We start from the raw sequence: 15,628 nt of genomic DNA on the forward strand, positions 1-15,628 counted from the left end.
GTGCTTTTGACAGGGTTAGATGTAAGATAAGAGCTTAAACAAAAGCTTAATTTGTAGAGTTGATAGCACAGTGTACTGGTAGCCTAACTTTGGAAAGCCTACCTTCGTTAAGGTTTGTATGCTTTCCAAGAAAGTGGTTCCTCATGTACAACCTACTCTCCATTACGTTTCTGTTAAAGAATATTGTGATGAGATCCTCATGCTTTTTACCCTGCAGGTTCAAACACCCTCAACAGTTCCTCACTGTCTTCTTATTTATTCACACACGTCCCTACCTTCCTCCATCACTTTTTCAAGACTCTCTTCATTTCTTCTCTTCTCTTCTCTCTCTCCCAATGGCCCTACTAAGGTGTTGTTTGTTTATCATTCTTTTCCTTCTTGGTTTTGCAGAATCACAGCCTTTCACACATCCCATTAACCACACTGACTTACAAGTAGCAATAGGTGACATGAGAGCAAAATCTTACTACGGATTTGCAATGCTTTTGCAGATGCTCAATGGAACAACAGCACAACCAATTAGGGACTTTACTTTCTTGATGCCAGATGATAAACAACTATCTTCTTCATCTATTTTTGTTGATGAAGTGGGAGAGTTCTTGCTAAAACATGCCATACCAATGCCTCTACACTTCAATGACTTATCTCATTTCCCAACTGGGACCCTTGTTCCCTCAGGGAATAGCTCCAGAATGATTAGGATCTATAACCGTGGCAAAAGAGATTTCTTTGTTAATAATGCAAAAATTGTTTCGGCCAATGTTTGCTTGAACTCTGTGATCAAATGCCACGGAGTTGATGCAATAATTGACTATGATAATTGAAAATACATTACATAATAAATGAAGCAGTAAATATTATAGCATCCTTCAGGTGCAAACAACCTTGAATATCAGAAAGGATTTTACTTGTCCTGATACATATTCCAAACTCTACCCGACAGAAAATAAAATCACTATTACGTTTCAAGTTGTTTGTTTTCACTTATTTAGACATTTTCTGCATTCATTTTTTAGTCACAAAACTTATCACATTGCTTCAATCTATTGAATTTTTTTAAAGATTTATACAGAAAAAAAAACTAACTATTTTCTATAAATATCTTGAAAACAAATCCAGAGAGTTTTGTGATTAAAAATAGGAAATAAAAGCAGAAAACATTTTCTCAGAGAAAACTGTCCTTCATATTTTCATTTTTTATTCTATGTAATAATATCTTGAAGGTTGATGTGACGAAAGAACATATACAATACAACACAATTTACATTGCAGTAAAAGGCCCAGCATAAAGTCCCACTAGTGTGCATTGAATCGATGCACCTCATCCTATATATATACACACACATACAATTACTATAATATTAAAGTGGTAATATATTACCAAGTGAGGTGCATGGACTTTGTGAGGTTATCTCACATCCAAACATACAGAAAAAAACAATTTGGATTCATTGAACTTTGAAGTCATCTTCATCGTTGTATTTATTGTAAATCTTGTTGCATGAAAACCGTTTAGATGGATTTGTTTCTTCATTTTTTTTATTACTTTATTTTATACATTTGCTTAACCATAGTACTATCTTCTCCTTCCTTCATTGTTATCTGAGAAACCTCATTATCTATAAGAATTTCTTAAACGAGCCATGTCAAAATCGCAGTACGGCGCATCACCGTTGTATTACAAATATTACTTACACAGACATTAATTGCATGTTCTTTTTTCCTTTTTCAAGGAAAAAATGAAGTTGATTACCAAGCAGATTGATGACAAGCTTCAAAGATTGATGCTAACTAAAAATAGGCCACAACCAGAAATTAAAGGATGACAGGTAAAATCAACCAATTACGAAAATTAACCAAACAGAATGTTCCTTGATATTCAGTGACTAAGCAAAATATTCAAAAAGCCCTCATGCATGGTCATGCTATTTCAAGCATTATCATTGAATCTCTTCGTAGTACTAGCTAGCAATTAACACAGGTAGCAATATCAAATAGCTAAGCTGATGATTAGATGATAATACGCTGGTGCCAATTAAGCCACTAGAGAGACCATTGTGTCACATCACAATCACTAGATTTTACATTATCCATCTGAAGCAACACCGTTAGACAGAGAGAGATTCTTTCACAGGTGAAGAGAAGTGTCAACACCAGAATCAGCGCCAGAGTCACAATCATAGACGTTCTTCCATGAAAGCTGCAGGGACTGTGAGTGTGCATAGTTCATTGAGACCGGGGTCTGAGGACTTCTATAGTCCTCTTGCTTGCCCTGAGATGTTGGCCAGAGGGAGAGAGAAACATGGGGTGGTGAGCTGGATGGCATGATCAATTCAGGGTGAGAGAGAATTGACGAAGTGTTGGAATTGTGATAGGTGAGAGTGGAGTTGGAAGTGAATTGTTTAGGTTCATTGAGCATCTTCTGGAGCTCCCTCTCCTCCCTCATTTCTTTTACTCTCTGCAATTGTCTAAACCTCTCTTGTAGAAGGGCAATGGAAGAGTGAAAGGAAGTGGGGTCATGGCTTTCCCTACCCATTATGATGAGTGAGTGAGTGAGTGAGTGAGTGAGTGATACGTGGTAGGAGAAAATAGCAATAGTAGTATGATATGTCGTTGCAGGTAGCTATAGGAATGAATGAGAGAGGTCTAAGGAAGCATGGATTGATGTACGTGTGGTTATATAGGGTGATGGCATGGTTAAGAAATTCTACTCGAGAATGAAAAATGAAAAATGTGAGAGTTTTTTACTTTTAGTCTAATGATAAAATTGTAAATGATTAAAAAAGGGAATGAGAATCGGCAGATAAGGTGCAAAGTCCAAAAAGAAGATGTTGATTGGGCAATCTAACCGAGTTTTTAGCCTGTGTATGTGGGGGAAGGAGGCACAAGCATATCTTTCCTTTTTTTCGGTACGAAGAGGCAAAAGCATACTAAAGCAGAAGACTACAAAGGGAAAAAAACAAGGGAATGTCGGAAGTAGCACATGGAAGGGTATGTTTGGAGGAATAATAAGTCGAGTGATGCCCTGCCAACATGTCCCAAAAGGCCTCTTCAGCTTTGGGGATGGTGGAGTCTTTTTGGTAGGCTTTTCCTTTTAGACTATTTACTTCTTCTTTCTTCCTCTCTAATGCGCTCCTAACTTCTTCCTTTTGTTGGGAGAAGAGGAGGTTGAGGAATTGGGGGCAGTGTAATAGCAAGAAGACAAGGCTTAGAAGGAGGAATAATCTTGGGAGGTCATCATGCTTTGATTGAACAATTATGTATGACAAGGACAAACATACCAACATTCTTCTCTCTCTCTTTATCTCTATGCAACTTCTTTGTCCCCAAGTGTTTGGATCTCAATGGCATGCACAAATCAAAGCTGCAGATGCCACTAATGCTTCGATTGGATGCTTCTTTTATGCGGCAGAAGCGCCCCCCTCCTCTCCTCTCCTCTCCTCTCCTCTCCTCTCCTCTCTTCCATTATTTTCTCTGCATCTTTGGACTTTTAAACCATAATGGACTCACTCATTGTCATTAATTAACCACACTCATTCATACATGGACAAGGCGTGCATTATAAATCTTATTATATTCATTCTCATTGGCCTCTTACTTAAATATAATTACCATATGTTGGTGGAAGGATGTGAGCAATCTAGGCCAAATTAGCAACATACAAGCATAAGAAGTTGGTGATGCAAAACAGGTTAAGAGACTACCCTTCACAAGTCCAATTATCTCAAACAGTGCCTCTGAGTACCGCCGAGTAGTTACTGCTATAATTCTATAATTTGTGCCTCACTATGTCCAATAAAGAAAAAGGCATTTGGAGCTGAGTTTGAATGGACGTACCATACCAGCAAGCCAGCCTCAGCCTCATCAGAGAAAAAAAAAGAAAAAAGAGGTTAGGTGACTTCAAACAAAATAGAAAAGTAATATCTCAAATCAACAGAATTCTTAATCACCACATTTGACCCCATTGTTTGGGATGCCTACAATATGGTGGGGATTCTATCCATTAAGACCCTTCTGATTATACATCACTCATGTCTCAACTTCCTCAACTCCTAACCAAACTGCTCATTCTCAAACCTCAGATCTAAAACTACTATCAAATCATCAGCCTTAAAAACAGTCAAATTTTGCTTTGAATTTGCTGGTTTTTAACAGTTACTTAAATAGAAACTATGGTGTACTAATAGAAACATTCTTCTATACACAAGTGGGATCTCGAGACTGTCAATGCCACAGTTTGATTGATAGGTATGCATTACTGAAAATAATAGATTTCGTTAACTTTGATTGATGCATTATACCATATTTCATTCTTTTCTTGAGTGTGACCTAATGTCTAAGTCCATAGTGATTCACAGCTTAGGAAGAGAAAATAGGAGAAGATATTTAAGCTAAGATTATATATGTTGACTGTTTAAGCCAAATAGATAAAAAATATGGACTAAAATAATTAAGAAAACTTATAAAATTTTAGTATATTTAATTGAAATGAATTATTAATTTTACTTTATATAGAAATTCTTAAGATAAATGCGTCACATAAAAATTCAAATTTATAATATAGGAACAAATTATTGTTATCAGAATAATCGAGTTTGATAATAGAAAGTTTATGTAAGTGACTAAAAGATAAAATTTAACAATTCACAAATACTAATTTTATTTATAGGATTTGATGAAATTTTAGCTTAAGAGAATGTGATAGTTTCAATCATGAAATGATTTAAAATAGCAATATTACAATTTGAAGTTCTAATTATATGCGAAGGTTTCAAATCAATATTAGATTAATGGAAGACTTGTAAAATAAGGAATGACTAAGTCTGTTTATACGGATATTGTTCCAACTCGTTTCAATTTTGATTTATATATATTGATCGAGTGTATGTGATGTTGAATTTTTAAATTAGGTACATGAATATGTAAATATTAAAATATCCATTTTTATCATTATACTCTTTTTCTGTTTTAAATTATTCAAACACTCATAATTAATATTCACAAAGTTCATTCAGATTCTCAACTACATTTTCTCTTTATCACAATTTTTATTATATTTTTTTCTTTGTCTTATTTGATTCAAATGATGTATTTCATATTTTACTATATACAAACATTAATCTTATTAATTCAAATAAATTTTAGGTCACATGTTTATTTATTTTTAATATTTTTTTATTGTTTATTTTTTTTCATATTAAAATATCTAACTCTTAATTTAAAATGTTGAATATGTGTTTGTTATGTTATTCCCAATAAAAAGGATGACGAGATAGTAAAACCACGTCGAATTGGATCAGTCTTCATCCTTCCAGCAAATGTTTTATATCAATAATGTTCTGTGAGTATCTTATACATTTTAGGAAGTTTTATTCTACTAATTCCCGATCAAAATTGGTTTGAATTTGAAAAAAGAAACAAATACAAACAAGCTCAAACGAAACCATTTCAATGATAAAAATGTTTGTTTACTTTAAGCCATTAGGCACCAACTTTATATATACTTTTAAAATCCTAATTTAAAATTTATAATTTTAAGATAAAAGAAATACAAAATCCATGATAAAAAAATCAAAATAATTATTCAATTTAAATACCAATTTGAACGTACTAATGATTTTTTCTAAAATAATTACTAAACAAAGCTGGAGAACAATGTATCACTTTTATCTCTCTCTAGTTCATATACAAACACAAATATTTATAAATATAATATTTTTTAAAAGAAATAGTTACATAACTTAGAACGATTATAACATTACACACATATATATTGAAAATTAAAGATGATGCATATTTTTGTTTTAAATTGCTCTCAGAATCCTAAGACTCTCTCAAGGCTTTCTTCTTTGTTTCTCTTTTTGCAAAAAGGAAATCTGCTTAGCAGCATATGGTTACTTAGCTTTCACTTTCAGCCTCTCTCACCAACTTTTCCCGTCCTTTTCAGTTTCTCTCTTTCTATTATTTTATACTCACTTCACTTCACCGTTAACAGTGATTCATTCTTTCACCACAAGAAGGTGGTGGCATCGAGCAATGTTTGAGGGTTATTCTTATGAGCCTATAATAAATATAATAGGTGGTGGTGGTGGTCCTTTTTTGGTTAGTGGTGACATTTGGTGAGTTATTTGGGGTGTTTTTGCCATTGCACCATAAAGTTCCAACCAGGTGTCGGACAGAAACATCAGTTGTGTTTGTGAGTGCATGACTCAACTGTCGTGTGGTCCTTCCTCTCAAATTTCTTCAAATCCTTCTCCTGCCTCACCACAAAGAAGCTGGACCAAAACCCATGTTCCTCATTGCCAGGTAACGTGATCACTGACTCAATTTCAAATGCAATCATTTCTATTCTGTCACGTAGCAAAGGTCCTTCTTTTGCTCAACTTTTCAATTCAATTCAATCGCCAAATTCCAATCCTCAATAACACTGCATTTGGGTTATTATTACATTTAATAAAGTTCAAGGACTTCAAAAGTTATCCTGACTTTTCTCAACTTGGAAATATATATATATATATATATATACTTTTTAAATTTGTACTATTTCTAGCTTAGAATCTCAAGCACCAATGTATTAGGCCACAACTGATATACTGATAGTGGATTTTTAAATCGATTAAACAGCATGGCTGATGTGATAATGCGAGATTCAATGTTAATATGCACAAATATATGGGAAGTATTGTTATCTACAAGAACAAAAGACTTGCAGATTATTTTTTTTTGTAAGCAGCATTTGTAAAGAGACTTCGTTGCCTAGCTCAGTCAATTCTCTCATTTTATACATCAGCTTGTGATATAGATGGGAAAGGGTGGAAGAGAAACAAAAAGATAATGTAATTTTAAGTTGCTCGGAAGACTAAGAATTATTGAAAGTTTTTCCTTTTTTTGGGCAGGTTGTTAGGGGTTTGTTGCGAACTTTTTTGTTGTCATGCTACTCCTTCGACTTTCAGTCTTGGGTAAATGTCAAATGAGGGAGGTACCAGCAGAAAGTAATCTGACGTTCAAGTCAGTAAAGAGGGTGTTCGGCACTCGGGTGTGTGCAGTACATTATTCCTTGAAATGTGTGCTATTTATATTATTTTAATGAACTTACCTGTTCTCGAACTAGGTTGGGAACTGGGAGAACTATTGTCTTCGAATGTGTGCTATTATTAGGCTTAATTAGTGGAATGAATCACACTTATGATTGTATTACCTAATTCTTAATGATTATATGTGTCGATTCACTCGATCGTCCGTGAAGTGTCGGTCATCTCAATCACCTCAGTCTCATTCCATAACAGTACACAAGTATTTCATCAAACACTTTCAATGCAAGAAGGAACACATATGGGTTCCAAAATCTTTGATTTGCAAGACCCATCTACGAATTATCTTAAACTCGAAACAGAGATACGACAACATAGCAAATAATAGCATGTCTAAAAGTTAATAGCCATAATTTTTATATCTTAATCGTGATCATCTATCGTTAACCAATTTGAAGCTTTAGAAAAATGGCATGAGACACAGCAACATGCGGTAGTTGCATATCTTAACAGCCTCTACACAAGTTTAGATTTCTGTCTCTGTTCCTCGATAATCTAGAACGATTTCTGAGCCGCCTTAACACCACCATTGAAACATAACATAAGATTAATCATCTGTTCCCATAAATCAGGTTCCTTCTCTTCTCGGGTTCCTCTCAACCCAACTTTAATTCATCAAGTGTTATTTTAATGCCAGCTTGCACACACATCTACCCAACTACCCTAGAGAAAAGTATAATGAAATGAATAAGATATGCAAAATAAATTAAATTATCTACGTTAACTTTTGAATAATTTTTTATTTAATTTCTTTGTAAGTACCTGTAACACTATACAGAATTTTTTAAAATTTAAGAATAAAATACTCACATTAATCGAACCACCGTGTCTCTGGTGGTTCTTTTATCAAATTGGATTCTCTCCCGCGAAGAATAATAAATTAGAAACACACAGATGAAAATGAAGAGAGAAACAAAAAAGAATTAGAGAGCCCTGATCCTTCTTTTCTGTCTAAAAAAAGAGTAAATGACCAAATCACATTTGGATAAATTAGCAATTTTCATCGCTCTAATATTGTTCTCTCTTCAAAATTAACCTTGAGGAAACAAAATTATATAAGTAATTATTCAAAACATTTATTCGTTTAGTTCCAAAGTTAATATTATTACATTTAATAAAGTTGAAACAAGTAATTTAATGGATGTTTTAATTATGATAAGATTATTTAGGATATTTTAGTTTAAGTGAATTGGGGTTTGTTTTGTTTTGGAAGTAAAAGAATTAATCCTTTAAAATGTTGAGATTTCATTTATAAGATAGGCGGCATGGAATCCCATACATGATATTTACCATAATTTTTAATATTAAAGAGATTATTTGCATAAACTCTGCATTCGTTTTAAGGTAGTTTGCACTATCAATTTCATTCACAAAACCTAAATCTAGAATCAAATTCACTGATACTGATAATATGATGATAAATCAAGTGTGTATTGTAACTGTTTTTTACCTATGTATTCCTCAATATACATGCTAAAGACAAATTTCATTGCTAGTATTATGACTATAAGTGATATGATAGATTAACACATAATAATGATCAAATACGAAATACCTCACTAAAAGAAATTTTTTCACATATATTACAATTACTTTTACAAAAGATTATTATTCCTTGAAAATTTAATCAAATGTATCATTAGTTAATATAATATTTATACAAAATTTATTATGTAAAATTGAGCTTAAACATCTACATATTAAACTTTGCACTATAAAACTTAACTCAATAGTGTAATCTTGAGTATCAATGTACTCTCAAGTAAATATCTATTGTTGAATAATAATATATTGTCGAGAACTATATGATATTTTGATATCTCGACAAATCAAACAACGTAACAAGATTAACAATGTTATTAACAAGTATTTCATAGTAAACACCCACAAATCATTATTAAAGGATAGCTGGGTTCCATTGGACCTGATCCAATTATCTATATAGCCAAATGCCCAACACAATTACTATAAATAGGAGAACACCCTAAAATCAAAGGTAACATAATCTTGATCCTGAACTAATATCCTTTACTTAAATCGAGAACATATTTGGGTGTAGAAGTATAATCACAGGTATCCTTGAACTCAAAGACCAAGAATCTAAAGACCAAGAAACCAAGAACTTGAAAATCGAGAAGCCAAAAATTGAAAACTAAGAAATACATAAAATTGTAAGAAGAATATATATGTAACTTAATTTTTAAATTTTATATATAAGTATATATTAGTATATATATGTGTATACATATTTAAAAAATATATTAACATTTAAAATAATTTAATGTTGACATATTGTTTTGATTTAATTAGATGTTATACCTGTAAATGTTTTTGCGTTTGTGTATAACTCAACACACACATTTTATGACTATTAATAAAACAATACAATTTTGTTTGAACATCTTTTATCTCAACTGATTTTATAACTCCAAATATTAGTTGATGCACACAGACGGCATGACCCGAAAACCAGAAAGATGCAAAATGATTTGGGTATGTACTGAATAATGAAGCCCAGGGTGAAGAGAAAATTCAAGCAATTTCTTCCTGGATATATCACTTTTAATCTGCACCCTATCATTTTTTAAAAATTCCAAAATTATCCTTATGCGGATTTAAAAATCCAAAATAATAAATATAATTCAAAATTGAAAAATATATATTCCAGAAAAAAAAATCAAGAACACAAATAAAAATTTCTGAAATTAAAATATGTGTTCCGAAAATTTAAATCCAGAATATTTTTTAAAAAAGAGTTCAGGAAGCAATTTTTATCCACACCCTTTTATTTAAGGTTATTTTCGTCATTTTAGAGGGCATTTTTATCATTTACCAGATTGAATAATTGATATGGTGCACGCAGAATTTGACAAAATTCAATTCAAAAAATGGGCTGGCCTGTGAAAACTGAAAAAGGCCCAATGGATCTTACAAATGTTAGGCAAACAGCAACACAGAAAGAGTTGTGTGTGTGCCGAGTGTGTTGTGTTGAGATTGCTGTGTCTCAGTGATTTGTTGTAGGAAGGTTGGAGAGAGAGAAAATTCAAAGAGGAGAAAGATGAACACAGATATCACTGCATCGACGAAACCAGAGTACCCTGTCGTTGATCGCAACCCTCCCTTCACCAAAGTCGTCGGCAACTTCAACACTCTCGATTATCTCCGATTCGTCACCATCACCGGCGTTTCCGTCACCGTCGGCTACCTCTCCGGTCAGTACCCTCACCTATTTCATTGCCACGTGTCATTCTGTATCGAATCTAATCCAATAAGGAAATTGAAATTTGGAAAATGAATTTGTTTGTTAGGGATTAAGCCTGGAATTAGGGGTCCTTCGATGGTTACAGGGGGCCTGATTGGAGTAATGGGTGGCTTCATGTATGCTTACCAAAATTCTGCTGGGAGACTCATGGGTTTCTTCCCCAACGACGATGAGGTAGCTCGACTCAACAAAAAGTAATATTTTTTCGTTTCTCATTACAAAAGCCCTCTTTTGTTGTAGTTGTTTCTGAACGTTAATAATCACATTTTGCCTCTCCTATTTTTTAAGCTTTTATTTGTACGGAATTTACTCTATTCTCCTTATAAAGGAGTGATAAAACCTTGCTAGTTTTGGATTCTGTAAAGGGAGGCAATGCCATTGTAATGTCTTTTTTAGAAACTGTGGTATGCAAGTTTGTGGGTTTGGTAGTGGGGTTTGTGGATTTTGGTGTTTTGTTTGACAAGGTGCATTTTCCTTGTTGATAGTGTCAATTGAATTTTTCAGTCTCTTTGAATGCAAATGTCTATAAATTTTATGTTGTGTGCCTTTTATCGGCAATGGAATAAGAGATTTGATTAGAATGCATAATAAGTCTTAAAAAGTAATCATAGAATGTCATTTTTAAGGTTCTTAGAAAATGGGGTTTTAGTCTAATTTAACTCTAAATAATTGGCTTTGTAAAATGAGTTTTCCAGCTACTATATATTATAATTTTACCTTACAATTTGACTTTATCATTAGTCATGACTCTTCAACAAAAGTAAACTTGCTAACTTGTGTACTTAAAAGTCATAATTAGAATGATTTCTAATTGGTTGACAATGTAATTTTTTTACACTGTCGTCAGAGTTAAACTCATGGATAAATTCCGTGCATGTTCATACTTTGACATATTTTAATGTAGGTTACCAAGCCTCACAATCATGTTTGATGATTCAAATGTGATTTTACTGAAAATTGTGTTTTTCTATTGCCCTTCAAAGCCCATAAGACTAGAAGTGAGAAAAAATTTAGTTTTTTGCATTGAGTTTAAAATTCATATTAAGTCTTAGACTTGCATTTTATACATGTATTATGACACGGGTGGTTTTGGTTCTTCTAACTTAAATTGCTTTAACTCCATGTTGTTCAAATTAATGAAATCCAGTCCGACTAATTCATACTTCATCCAATTATTGACATTGAGCTAATGTGGATATGTTTTGTTATACGGCAACGACCTTTAATAGCAGGCAAGCTAACAATCGATTGTCTTGTGATTCAAGAATGTTGTTAGTTGTTACACCACAGAAGGTTGTTCACATCGCTTACTATGTCTATAAGTAGACAAAATGTTAAAGAATAGATTATACCTATTATTTAATGGATCACTATATTATTCATGTTATTGCATCATCACCAGTTGTCATCTGATCAAAACATTGTCAATATGATCGTTTCATTGATTTGAAAAGTATGGAGAACTTATTTCAGAAATTGAAACTTCCAAAACCACCCATTTGTCAAATTGTAGGACCAAAAATACGCCCAAGTTTATCAGACTTACTCTTGTGACCAAATCTAAATCACTGAATTTCAAAGTTATTTTTAATCAAAATCAAGATCATCCCAAACGAAGTTTGCATATACTCACCCTAACACACAATTACAGATATGCCTATCAGTAGTCATAAATTAGTCACCACATTGAGCATGAAAGTTAACATTGTCTTTGTTCTCTATAGTCATGAAATTCCATTTTTCTCTATTTATTCTATTTACAAGTATATTGTCTACATATGAAAAGTTCTTTTTCACAGAAGGGAAGGCTATCCTGCGTTGACGATTATTAACAGATAAAAGAGTGTTCTTCAGTGTCTATTCTGCAATTTGCACTCTGTTTCTCCATGCACACAATTCTATGTTGTCTGTGTGACTAATAAACACATTATATGCATTAAAAAAGAGTGCTTTTCTAAAACTTGTTTTCAAAAGTTAATGAATTTCGATCTTTAAAGTTGCGGTGTTCTAATAGCAATATACAAAAGAATACCTTTAATTACCGTGTATAGGTAGGTGTATTAGTAATGTAATAATTAAACGGCTTAACTGCTTGGTGAATGGAATGGGAAAGCATGTGGTACTCATTTTTACATGTGTAATGTTTATTTTTCTTTCTTAAAGTTAGATATTGTCTCCTTGATGAACACGATGTTTGGCTTGTTGATTTATTTTAGAATGGTAAAAGTTAAACAGCGTATTATATATCTAGCTATAAGTTTACTTCTCAAATTAATTGATATTCACAATGAAAAATTTATACAATATTTTCAAAGTATGAAAATGTGGAAAAGGTAATAATAGTTTATTTAAACTTATATATTTGAGATTCTTTTTTTGTCGTGAAATTGTATATTTTGTATGGTTTATAATATTTTATTTGTGTAACTATTATAAACTACTTTCTTGTCCCAACTAAAGAATTTTTCTAAGGAAGCAACTATCTCATTATTGAAAAAGAAATAAAAAATAAATCGAAATTCTTAATGTTTGTATCCTTGCAGTAATTATGTAAAATTATGATATCTCTTGTCATACTTCTTGCCATTCAATCCATTTGTGAACGATGGAGGTTTATGGTCAAGTTTGAATGTCCATTATGGACCTTTTTCTTTTATCTGTTTTACTGATCCGTAGATAATCCATTTCCTTGTTTGTACTCAATAGTAAGCCATATTAGCTCACCTAAACTGCTTAGCTGAATGAATCGTGCCTTTGTACTTGAGAATATCCATTGTGGAGTTTGAGCCTCAAATCTAAGTCTTCTGAATTCTGGAATACTCAACTTGAATATAGTGTTTCTCCGGAAGAATGTCATAATCGGAAAGACTCGATAATGAGGTGTTTAAATTTCTGTAGAGTATTTAAATGTCTGGTTCTTCTCTTTTAACAGTCAGATATTATGGGTGAGTTCTTCATGTGTTTGGATGCTTTATTAACACCTAAAATAATTCTGTCTTTGGAGATTGCTGAAATGTGTATGCACTTGAGACTTTGGGCTAATTCACCCTGGCCCTATTTACACTTCAAAAGCTGTTGCATCGTTTTGGGGAATGAAATTATAATCGAAATAATTTTCTAATATTTCAATTGTATCCTTTAACCGGTTAATATGTTCTTTTAGCATCCCGCCTATTCCATCAAAGTGTGTTTATCATTTTAGCCAAATGATCATTTATAACTATATACTGAAGTCTGCTTTTTTTATTGTGTGGAGTAAGACAACATTTTGGAACAGCACTTAACTTTCGTTACCGTGCTTTGTCAATAGTTATAGGCTTACGTTAAATGCTAAATGTTGGGTTGTTGTGTCGTTGTTTAGGGTTCTAGGGATAGAAAAATTTAGAAATCCAAAAAGGAGTAAAATTCAAGTTGCTACACTACTGTCGTGCTTATCTGAAAAGAAAAGGCAAAAGAAAGTGAAAGAAGAAATCCCTCTTCATTTCTTTCTCAATTCAACATTGCCTGGATTTTTCCAACCCACCCTAAGAATTAAGTAACCTCTCTTTATCTATTGTATATGACTCAGAAAATGGTTTTCCGAATTAAAAGTGGATGTTCTGGATCCCCAAAAAGAAGGTATGGCTAAATGAACTTTATGAGATGCTAGACGAGGTGATGCCACTATAAATGGATGAGGAGGCTCTCAATATGGGAAGCTTATGACTCTAGCTTACTCTGCTACAACTATTGTTTCCATTGCTGTTACTTGTTTTGCTACTTTAGGTGTAGTTGTAGGTTCCACTACCTGCTGCTAAAGGATTTGAAACTAGGCCTTGGTGGAGGTAGTGGTGTGAAAGTGGTTACAGATTTTCTTCTCAGTTCTTCTTGTAGTAGCGGTGCAAAATCTGTCATTTATCATTTAGAATATCATTATTTACTACATCTATTAGAAGAATTCAAAAGTCCACTTCTAATAATATAATACTCATGGCGTATGTTCACTGGAAATTTACATGATGATTGGTAACGCCGATGTGTAACTTTTGTACCCTTGCGCGTTATAAGAATTATAAGGACTTACATCTAATAATGATATCATAAATTCATTGTTGTGTGAATCTATTTGTAAAGGATAAGATTAAAATCCCTTGTAAATTAACGTGTTGATATATTATATGAGTTATCAAAACTTACGTTACTTTCAATAAATTCAAATTTGGTCAATCAATTTGAAATGACCATCTTTTTAAATGAAATAAATAAATAAAATGACCATCTTATTTAGTCGACTTTCGAATTAAATATCTTATAAAAAGACCATTTTCATAATTGAAGGTCTTTTCATATTTTTCTTGATTGAATAAATAGTGATAAGAAATGTTTTTTTTTATTATTTCATACGTGTCTCATATATGGATAAACACTGTCGTTGGCCAACTCTATACATATTGTATTGCAAAGATAACTTTGAGAGAAGTTAATTGGTAAAAGTGTGATATTCACTTTGTTTTCTATCTACTTTACTTTTTTAGTGGAATCCTTTGTGTGTGTAAATGCTAAAAGTGAAAACTACAAACTAAGTGCTGGTAACATCAGTTGTTGAGTTGGCTTGAGAAAGCAGTTCACACCTGACTTGTTTGACTGTGAAAGAGAGGAACTATGTGTTAATTGCCCACAAGGACTCCAAAATGGTGGAACTATGTTAGGGATTTTTTTCAATTTTTAATTTTATATTTTTAAAATGAAAAAAAGTGTAATAAAAATTTAAATTTGATTATATATATTAAATAATCGTTACATGGTTTTTAATTTTTAATTAAAAAATATCCTGTTTTTTGTTTCAAAATATTACTGGTAAAAAGATACAGAGTGATCCTTTCCGCGTAAAAATAAAAGGTGTAATTTGAAGGATTGATTGGACAAAATTAAAGCAGATGATTCCTTCACATCCTACTAAGTTTTCTCTCTTTCTTTTTTTTAAGTGAAAAAAATATTTCCATAGGAAATTGGAAATTTAAGATAAATCTGTACACTCTGACAATTCGCTCATTTTTTTTAAATAAGGATAAATGATTATTTATCAATTTAAATTTTATAGAGAAATACTTATTTTAATTATTAAATAGATAAAAATTCTGATATTATATTTTATTATTAATTTGTGTGAAATTATTTTGTTATTTTTAAGAATTTAATTGATAATAAATTATAAATTATTTTATCATCTATAATATTGGAAATTAATTTTAATTTTGTATACATTTATATGATAAGTTTATTTATTTTATTTTTT

General features: G+C 32.0%; 3 protein-coding genes across 3 annotated transcripts; 2 read left to right on the forward strand and 1 right to left on the reverse strand.

Annotated features, from left to right (window-relative positions):
• Window positions 1–304: 304 nt before the first annotated feature.
• On the forward strand, window positions 305–1,010 carry LOC137833145 (uncharacterized). Its single transcript, XM_068641509.1, has one exon. The coding sequence runs from the start codon at window positions 336–338 to the stop codon at window positions 822–824; it is 489 nt and encodes a 162-aa protein (XP_068497610.1). The 5' UTR covers window positions 305–335; the 3' UTR covers window positions 825–1,010.
• A 1,118-nt stretch (window positions 1,011–2,128) lies between these two features.
• On the reverse strand, window positions 2,129–2,536 carry LOC137833548 (uncharacterized). Its single transcript, XM_068641890.1, has one exon. The coding sequence runs from the start codon at window positions 2,534–2,536 to the stop codon at window positions 2,129–2,131; it is 408 nt and encodes a 135-aa protein (XP_068497991.1).
• A 7,505-nt stretch (window positions 2,537–10,041) lies between these two features.
• On the forward strand, window positions 10,042–10,781 carry LOC137832157 (NADH-ubiquinone oxidoreductase 20.9 kDa subunit). The gene is made up of 2 exons (XM_068640182.1): window positions 10,042–10,303; window positions 10,400–10,781. The coding sequence occupies exons 1-2, from the start codon at window positions 10,150–10,152 to the stop codon at window positions 10,549–10,551; spliced, it is 306 nt and encodes a 101-aa protein (XP_068496283.1). The 5' UTR covers window positions 10,042–10,149; the 3' UTR covers window positions 10,552–10,781.
• Window positions 10,782–15,628: the final 4,847 nt, after the last annotated feature.

Source organism: Phaseolus vulgaris, chromosome 6 (genome assembly GCF_000499845.2).
Source record: "Phaseolus vulgaris cultivar G19833 chromosome 6, P. vulgaris v2.0, whole genome shotgun sequence".
Classification (NCBI taxonomy): Eukaryota; Viridiplantae; Streptophyta; class Magnoliopsida; order Fabales; family Fabaceae; genus Phaseolus; species Phaseolus vulgaris.